Below are 9,834 nucleotides of genomic sequence, written 5' to 3' on the forward strand. Positions count from 1 at the left end.
CTTCCGTTATGAAGCTCGACAGCTATAGTGTGGGAGCTGGGGGAAAGGAGGGTGTAGTGGAGGCATATTTTAAAGTAGTAATAATAACAACATCCACCTGGTGAGGGCTTACTCTGGGAGATTCTAAGGGATTTACACTACTATCTCGTTTACCCTTATAACAAACCAGTGAAATGGTATCTTAGAAATGTGATCAGCTGCAAGTGATAGAAAACCTCAAAGACAGTGGCTTAAATAGGTAGATACTGAGGGTATTTTTCACATAGAAAAAAAAGTATTAAGGTATACAGTCCTGGGCTAGGAGAGCTGCTCAATGATGCTGTCAAAGACCGAAAATCTGGTTACTGGTGAAAACTGTGACCCACTGCCAATTCTAGCTGTAAGAGCAGCAGCATCCTCAAAGCAGCATCAGGAAAAAGGATATGGACCTTAGTAACTATCTGTTATTGTCATTATTACCAAAAATATTTATAACCAAAACTTCTAAATGACAGGCCTGCACATAATTAAAGGACACATTTTTGGTTCTTGAGGGAGTTACAAATGAGTTGGATGAGCCAGACTTCAATATAAAAAGATAAGTAACAATGCAGTTTACTACAGTTGAATGGATGCAGCAATATAGGTGCTAGAAGTTCCAGGATTGGAAAGATTAGTATCGTAAAATGTCAAACCAGAAAGAGCTTTAGAGACTGTGTCATCCAAGGACTCATTTTCTAGATGATGAGTGGTCAGGAAGGATGAAGCAAATTGCCCAGCTGATAGCTGAGCAGAAACTAGAATCCAGGGGTATGAATCTTCATCTGTTGCCGTTTCTTCAGAGCATGCTGGTACTGTTACTGGAAAACTGGGTTTGCCTCTTCGTGGGTGTTGAGCCAAAAGACACAACCAAGCCAAAGAGTGGGAGAAGGAAGGATTCACTACCTGCAGCTAGTAAGGAGAACACCAGGGATCTTTCCCAAAGCACTGTCTCCCCTTCGCTTAAAACTGGGGAAGTTTTAAGCTAAGGGTACATGCATATTCATGAAGGGGCTTGCGCAGAGGAGCATGGAAGTGGGCAAAGGTCGATAGAGCCAAGCTTTAGTTGTTTGAAATCAGGAGAGTCAGAAGAAGTTCCAGTTGATCTGGTGGTTTGAACCCTTGAAGGGGGGTTTAAATTCTGCAAAACAGCTCAGAAAGTGCTTCAGGCTAATCATTACCATTGAAACAGAACTGAGAGTCTTTACAATTGATTTATTACCTGCTATTGTTACTTTCCTTGCCTTTAACAGCCTTTGTTCTTCTGTTCCCTTGAGGTCGTTATTACTGAGACCTGTTCAAGGGCAAGCATTGTGGCCGGGCTTAGATCACAAAATGGCTTAGGTCTAAAATGGTTCCTCTTATGTCAAAAGTTACATCTGGTTCTTTTCCTCTGGGGCCCCCTACCTTATCTGCTTACACTACCAAGGGCTAACCTGGTCAAGGAAAGCTTCTTGGAGTTGGGTGGGGGGGGACTTTAAACTGAGCCTGGAAATGAGGGCAAGACTTAGACAATTAGAAGCAGTAGAGTAGGGCATTTCGGGTAGGAAGAATGTCATAATAAAAGCTTCAGACTGAGAAATGAGCCTGACATTTTCCAGCAGTGATGAGGAGATGAGCTTGGCTGGCAGGGAGAGGCCAGGGGAGGGAAACAAAGTTTGAAATTGGTGGAGGTAAGGGCAGTGGGCTTTGTGTTCTAGCTGGGGAAACCGCTCGCTGTCTCCCATAGGATGTCAGCTGTATGGCACGATCCACCACTGAGTAGATCCAACTTTGCTCTTACTCAAGGCCACATTCATCATTTGTGCATCAGATATTTATTAAGCTTTTTTCTGCAATGAGTTAGACACACTGTTAGGTATTACTGAAGCAATGATAACAAACTAGCTATGGATCAGGCAGTCAACTAGCAAATGATCCAGAAAGAGACTGGATTTACTTATAAATAATCACAATGCGGGACCTTGTGTGAGATACCAATAAACTGCTTTGTCATTCAATAAAATGAAAAGAAAAATTACATCCAACTAATGAGATTAGAGATGACTATTGGAAAGGCAGCACAGAACCTGGAAGAATAAGCAGACTCAAGGGATCAAGAGAACATTCCAGAAAGAGGGAGCAACTTGAGCAAAGTTGGGAGGACGTAAGTGGGAGGACAGGGGTGTGTCTAGTTAACAGATGGACCAGAGGATGGATAAAAGGAGTGGGGGGAATTAGAGGGAGTGATGTGTGTCACCAAAACCATCCCTTTAGGGCTTCATTTGTCTGGTGGAGGTGGGACCATACAGGTGATGTTGCTGCTGTGAATATCTCCAGGTTGCTGGGTTTTCTTTCTTTTTTTAAAAAATTTTTATTGGCGTATAGTTGATTTACAATGTTGTGTTAGTTTCAGGTGTACAGCAAAGTGAATCAGTTATACATATACATGTACCCACTCTTTTTTAGATTCTTTTCCCATATAGGGCATTACAGAGTATTGAGTCGAGTTCCCTGTGCTATAGAGTAGGTCTTTGTTATCTGTTTTATATATAGTAGTGTGTACACGTCAATCCCAATCTCCCAACTTGTCCTTCCCATCCCTTTCCCCCCTGGTAACCATAAGTTTGTTTTCTACATCTGTGACTCTATTTCTGTTTTGTTTTCTACATCTGTGACTCTATTTCTGTTTCATTTGTACCTTTTTTTTTTTTTTTTTTTTTTTTTTTTTTTTAATTTTATCAAATGTCCTTTAATTTCATAGACAACAATATGATACATATTGTATAAGAAGCACACAATAGTTTTGCAGTACAATTTCAAAGTGTATACAAATTGGAATACAGAGGTTAAACACTGGTGTGCTGACAGCATTTTTGAACTCTGGATAAACTGCATACAAAACTTACAATTCAAATATTAGCCAATCTGGAAACTTTACTTCCTATAATATAAAAATGATACTTTGAGATGCAAAATATTTTTTACTAACAAACTATATAAACATTTAAAATAATCATTAAAAACTCAACTTTAGAATTTATAAAGATTAGCTATAAAAATATATTGGCAGTCACATTTCTTATAAATGTACCATTCACTACATTACAAAATAGTCTCTCACATAAAATTGCCCTAGTAACTGTACTATTTTAGAATCTGATAAACCTTACATTAAACCAATTATAAAGTCCTCTTGGAAAACTTTGGTATGCATCTTCATAAGGTTTTTAAAATACTCTAACATCTCAAGGGCCTGTAAACATTCCATTCTATTAAAGCACAACAGAATAAGTAATGTATATTTAACTGCATACAGAATACAGAATCAAAAAACAATTTATTAAATATTTGTAGAAAATCACCATTCCCAGAGTAACCAAAAAACAAACCATTTAAAAGTATCAAACTTTTAAACAATTCTCTTTCCATTCTGATAAAAAATTTTACAAAATCACCACACTCCATTCATGTACCTTAGATGCCTTTTAGGACAAGGCCTCAAAAATAGTTAACCCAGTCTCAAAAATCCTCTCAAGTCCAATAAACAAACTTTTAAAAACCCATTTAAGACCTGATGATAGAGCAAGTATACATAATCAGAACACATAATTTATATATTTAGTTGTATATTAGATTTTTTCTATTTGTAATTTAGAATTTATTGGCAGAAATTGCACACACACACAATTGAAAAGGTAAATTTTAGGAAACAGTAAAAAATGCAAACCTATAGGGTAAACTGATTTATTTTTAAAAATCTATTTATCAAATTTCATCTTATCTGCCATTTTTGGAATATGACAACTATTGTTATTTAGAAAATATGAATTTGTGAAAGTTCATTTCTTGTTTCTTGAGTATGTTTAATTTTTACAGAGCTTCCAGTTGTGCCAGTAACCTCCTTGAGGTCTTTTTCCACTTTATCCTCTGTCACCAGATCTCCTGCGTAAGATATTTATCTTTGAGTTGCAAAAGCCTAAATAAAAAGCTTCACTTTTGACCTTTTAATTCATAAAACTTCACTAAAAAAAGAAAAGAAATTCCGTCTAATTTTTAGGCAAGTCCACAAAAATATTTTCTTTCTTAAGTAAGAATCAAACACTTTTATTAGAATAAAGATCCTTCAAAGTTTTCAACTCTTCTATTAGAGTTTTATTTTGATTTTCCAGGACTGCAACTCGATTTTCCAGACATTTCACATATTCTTTCTTCTTTCTGCGACATTCTCGAGCAGCTTCTCTTATTCTTGTCTGGAATATTTTGGCTGCTCTTGGCCCTTTACTCTTCTACAAATTTTAGTATCAACTTGTCAAGTTCTTCAAACAACCTGTTTGGGTTTTGATTGGAACTGCATTGAATCTATTTTTCATCAACCTTATTTCTCTTTTCAGTTGGGGGTCATCTGTCTTAGTTGTCTGAGATGTAAGGGTTACGGGAGATGTCATCACCACGGTTTGTGGTAGCGAAGTAGCTGAAGGTGTGGTACGGATCTGATATGTCTGCATATCTCCTGATGCAGTTTGTACAACCACCTGGTTGCTGGGCACAAGTATTTGCTGTCCATCAGAGGTCTGTGCATACTGGAGAATTGTTGTACCTTGTTGATTACTGCCTGAATTTGTCATGGTTAATGTCTGAAGCCCCTGTACTCCATCTGTGCCTGGACTGGCCAGCTGTAAGGCTCCATTTGGGGCAATGGCAATGTACTGTCCGGTGCTAGTCTGATAGATGGGAGTTGGAACAGACATAGAAGTGACAGCAGAAACTCCAGGATTTTCTCCGTCTCCTTTTCTGCCCCGTGTATCTTCAGAAGATAGGTCTTTCAAAATTTTTCTGTAAGATGGGCGCCGTGCTAGGATCCCGTGGGTTTTCTGTGAGGAGCCTATGCTGTCAGATGAGTCCTGAGACTCTTCACTTTCTGATAAAGATGATACCGTTTGCACGTGTGGTGGGTGAATTACAGAAGACTGAGCTGTCTGGATGACCCCCTGAACCTGTACTTGCTCTCCAGGAAGAGGTACAATTGTCACTGGCGCAGATCCTCTTAATGACATCTGTTGAGGAATATGAGAAATATGAGCTCCCTGAGCTGTTGAACCAGACTGAGGTGCTGTCTCTGAAGCGTTATTCTTGTGAGAATCTTCCATAATCAACTGCGGTTCCTTTTTGCTTCAGGAGCTCTGTCCCCACTGCTCCCACACGTGTTTTCGGAGGCCAGCACCTGCTCGGGGTGTCAGGAGACCGCTCGGTGTGGGGCAGTTTTCTTCGGTTGGGGCGTCGCGCTCAGCCCTTACTTGCTGTGGCCTAGAGGTGTCGTCCTCTCCGGCCTTGATCCACGCCTGACCTGCCCGCCTCTTGTAGACAGAGTGAATTGAAGCTTGAAGGCTTGTCCTCAGCTTTTGTTACCACCCAGACTAATGTTGTGTACCTTTTTTTTAAGATTACACATACAAGCGATATCATATGATATTTCTTTCTCTGTCTGACTTACTTCACTCAGTACGACAATCTCTAGGTCCATCCATGTTGCTGCAAATGGCATTATTTCGTTCTTTTTTTATGGCTGAGTAATATTCCATTGTATATATGTACCACATCTTCTTTATCTACTCCTCTGTCAATGGACATTTAGGTTGTTTCCATGTCTTTTCTCTTAAAACTAGCCCAGGCATTCAAAGGCCTGGTGCATTGATAATCTATAGAAACTTTACATTGGGGAATAGTTGGTTCCCAACACCAAGTCAGGTAACACCCAAACAAACATACTTCAGGTCCCACTATCTAATAGTGGTTTGGAAAAACATTTTGGCAAATGTTAATTGGAGGTTTCCCTGAGTACACCCAGAGGTGAGTTGATAAGACTCTGAAGCCAAGGGGGCTGGCTTTCTGGGACGCTTCTATCTCCAAAACAGAAACAACGTAAAACTGCCTCTCTGAGACTAAAATAGAAGAGGTAAAGGGATGTGAGCCTGGCAGAACAAGCTTTTCAGGCCTGGTCATGCTCTTCTATACTGTGATCTAAATTTAGACTCAAATCTGAGAACAGGAAGACAGATTAAATGTCTGTTTCCATTGTAAATTCCACATTCCCAGTTTGAATTTCCTTTAGTACCTTATAGGGTCCTTTCAAAGTCCCCCCTATCTGCACTGGCGTCCAGACTGTAGACACACAGAGCTGTGGTTTCTGGCATAAGATCATAAGAAAATTCCAGAAAGTTTGAGCAGATGTGAAATCTGGAAAGGAAGGTGGTTATTTGATGGTGATAACATCAGATCTGGGGAAGATTTTCTCCAAGGCCACCCCACCTTCACCCCTTCCCCCCTGAAGTGCTCCTGTTTCTGTTCGTGGGACAGTCGGTTATTAAAGCTGACTTCTTTTTTTTTTGATAAATGTATTTATTTATTATTATTATTATTTTTGGCTGCGTTGGGTCTTTGTTGCTGCATGCAGGCTTTCTCTAGTTGCTGTGAGTGGTGGCTTCTCTTGTTGCGGAGCATGGGTTCTAGGCACGCGGGCTTCAGCAGTTGTGGCTCGAGGGCTCTAGAGTGCAGGCTCAGTAGTTCTGGCGCATGGGCTTAGTTGCTCCGCGGCATGTGGGATCATGGGTTCTAGGCACGCGGGCTTCAGCAGTTGTGGCTCGAGGGCTCTAGAGTGCAGGCTCAGTAGTTCTGGCGCACGGGCTTAGTTGCTCCGCGGCATGTGGGATCTTCCCGGACCAGGGCTGGAACCCGTGTCCCCTGCATTGGCAGGTGGATTCTTAACCGCTGTGCTACCAGGGAAGTCCCTAAAGCTGACCTCTAATTGTGTGCAGGGGCCTGGGCTTCTTATTGTTTTCCTCCTTGCCACTCCCCTTGTTTGTACCTTTCCTTTATCTTTTCCCTTTGGTCCAAACAGAAAGTCCCAGCAGTGTGAGGGGAGGATGGAGTGGGGGTGGGCTGTGTTGGCTGAGGTCCGTTGGGAATAGCAGACTTGCAACAGTGAAACATTGGCGAGTCCCCATTCCATGCCAGCTGAACCTTGCCTTTCTTTCTGTGTCCTTGGAGACAAGCACTGTTTTCGTCTCCACCCAGAAGATAATACTCACAAACCAGGCCATCCCAGAGTTCAAAAGTAGTCTCCTTCCTCATACAAGTCTGTGGAGGGTACACAGTAGTAACTCACTGGCTCCAGGAGAGGCTCCGTAGATTGGCTAGTTAATTAATAACGACATAGCACTCTAAGCTTGCTGAGCATTTATTTCATATATTCTGGGGATTGTTACTTAATGATAAAAGACACTCCTAGTGAGAATAGTAAAACTCAAGTTCTAACAAGAAAACAATCTACAAAGCTATACACCTTCCCCTGATTTTTCTAACATTGGAAGAAATTTCTCTAACGTTAGTAAGCCCTTCAGAGAAATACGAAAGAAAGAGGGGAAAAAAAGAAAATGAATTTAGTGAGAAGAGCTTTCATGAGGGAGAAAATGGGGAGGACGGGAGAAGGTAAAGGGTAGATGTGGCAACAGGGATCCTTAGGGAGAACCAACACCCCAGACCGAGGAGGAATAGGATAGATTCCCAAGTCTTCCGGAGAAGTTTAAGGAGAGCAGACGTCCTCGGCAAACACATTTTCTAAGAACGGTTCGGGGTCATCCAGACATTCCATTCAAATTAGTGGCTGTTCTGGAAAAAAACAGACAGTAGCTGCTGAAACAAGCAATCTGGAAGCGCAAGGAAGTTAACGTTCACAAATGGAAAGTTTTCCAGGCTGGTCTCCAAGTCATTGCTGTAAGGCGGTCTCTGTGAATAGCTGTGGCTTTCCAACAGGCTTGGGGCAGAGCCCTTCCAGGGAGAGTTAAAATCCCCCCACCTCCCAGAGCTTCTAATTTAGTGTTATTGTTAACATTATTTGTACAGTTATAATGTAAAATACGTGCTGCTGAAAGCTTAGCTCTACAAGGAAGCAGAATAATCTTAAACTGCTGATAATCAAATCCTTCTCACACAGAATTTACAGAACACATTTTCTCTAAGCTGCTCAGCTACAGAAGGTGGTGGGTATTCCAGTGAGATAATGATTTTTGGAGTGATTCCATCTCCTAGGTGACATCGAGTGACCTCATGAAGGTCTCCCACAGATAGCTCTGTCTACCCAGGAGGGCAACAGACCCAACTGCCTAATAATGGACAGAGTGCCCCCAGTGTGAATAACTGTCCCCCACTGGAAGGATTCAAGCTGAGACAGGACAACTTGCCCAAGGGATTTCTGCTCTAGTAGCAGGACTCATGGGCCTCTGAGGTCCCTGGTTTTATGACCCTAGCAGCGCAGGGCCAGTGAAAATAAGAAAGTTGTTAGATGGCTTTGTTCTCAGGACTTAGAATTATAACCACTGACTAAAAGAATGCAAAAAAAAAAAAAAAAAGAGGTCCAGTGGTTAGAACTCTGTGCTTCCACTGCCAGGGGCGCGGGTTCGATCCCTGGTTGGGGAACTAAGATCCTACAAGCCACACAGCACGACCAAAAATTTTAAAAAATAAAATGAAAGAATGCAAACAAACTCAATGGGATGATTTGGAGGTAGGTATATTGTGAGTGATTTCTTAGAAGAGCTTTCATGCTTCCTTTTGCACTTCTGGTCTGGTTTATGTAACTTTTCTTCCTCATCATCTAGGATTTATTACAAAACAGACTGTGACACACTGTTGAGAACAAACCATTTCTTGCAGCTTCTTAGGAAAGTGGTAAGACGTACTGAGTTTTTCTTATAAGTGCTGAAGGTAAACTTACAAAGCTTGTAGGCACATAATAACATTAAAAAATACAGAGATGTGTTCATTTATTAATTCATTTTCATTTGTCCTTCATTTAAAAAATTTTTTTCTTGTGAAATAAAGATACACACAAACACCTATATACAAATCACCCGAGCCAGGAAATAGCACATCACCCGACCTAAGACCCTCTGCATGCCTCTCCCAAATTGCACCTGTCTGCTCTATCAAAGTCAAGTCTATCCTGAAATTTCCGCTACTCTCTTCACTGTTTTTCTCTATAATTTTTATCACCTGTGCTTTTATCCTTATCGTTTAAGAGTTGCCTGTTTATGAAATGGAATAAATAGAATCATATTTTAATCTTTCATTGCTCTTTGCTTAACATTTTATTTTTGAGATTCATCCATGCTGATGTAATTGTGTAGTATTTCATTGTATGATTATACCACAATTTAATGATCCAGTCCACCTTTGGTGAACATTTGGATTGTTTCTTGCTTTTTGCAACTATGAACAATGCTGCCATTGATTCCTGTATGTGTCTTTGAGTCCACTTGTGCAAGGGTTTTTCTAGGATACATACCTACATTGGAATTACTGAGTCTTTGTATATGTGCACATTCAACTTTCTAGGTAATACCAACCTGTTTTTCTAAAGTTATTATACACTTGAATTCCAACCTGCAGTGTGTCTGAGTTCTACCTGCAGTGTGTCTGCGTTCTGGTTGGTCACTCCACATTAACAGTTGCCATTGAACAACTTTTTATGTTAGCCGTTTTGATGAGTGTGTGGTGTTAGCTCATTGTAGTTTCAATTTACATTTCCCTGATTACCAATGAAACTAAATGTCTTTTGATAAGTTTATGAACCATTTACACTTGTTCTTTTGTGAAATTCCTCTTCATTTCTTTTGCTTGCTTTTCTATTGATTGCTAGAATTTTATTTATTGATTTATATGAATTCTCTGTATCTTTTGGATTCAAATATTTGTTTGATTATATGTGTCGCGAATATATTCTTGCTTTAGAAATACTTCCTTACCCAGAATTTGTTAACATATTCTCCTACATTGTCT

The 9,834-nt window shown here is 40.3% G+C and overlaps 1 protein-coding gene across 1 annotated transcript; it reads right to left on the minus strand.

Annotated features, from left to right (window-relative positions):
- Positions 1-2,750: 2,750 nt before the first annotated feature.
- LOC132502362 (cyclic AMP-dependent transcription factor ATF-1-like) lies at positions 2,751-5,154 on the minus strand. Its single transcript, XM_060118191.1, has one exon. The coding sequence runs from the start codon at positions 5,145-5,147 to the stop codon at positions 4,302-4,304; it is 846 nt and encodes a 281-aa protein (XP_059974174.1). The 5' UTR covers positions 5,148-5,154; the 3' UTR covers positions 2,751-4,301.
- Positions 5,155-9,834: the final 4,680 nt, after the last annotated feature.

Source organism: Mesoplodon densirostris, chromosome 15, assembly GCF_025265405.1.
Source record: "Mesoplodon densirostris isolate mMesDen1 chromosome 15, mMesDen1 primary haplotype, whole genome shotgun sequence".
In the NCBI taxonomy this organism is placed as follows: domain Eukaryota; kingdom Metazoa; phylum Chordata; class Mammalia; order Artiodactyla; family Ziphiidae; genus Mesoplodon; species Mesoplodon densirostris.

Excerpts from the sequence above, each read along its gene's own strand:
- LOC132502362 (XM_060118191.1), bottom strand. The coding sequence starts at position 5,147 with ATGGAAGATTCTCACAAGAATAACGCTTCAGAGACAGCACCTCAGTCT.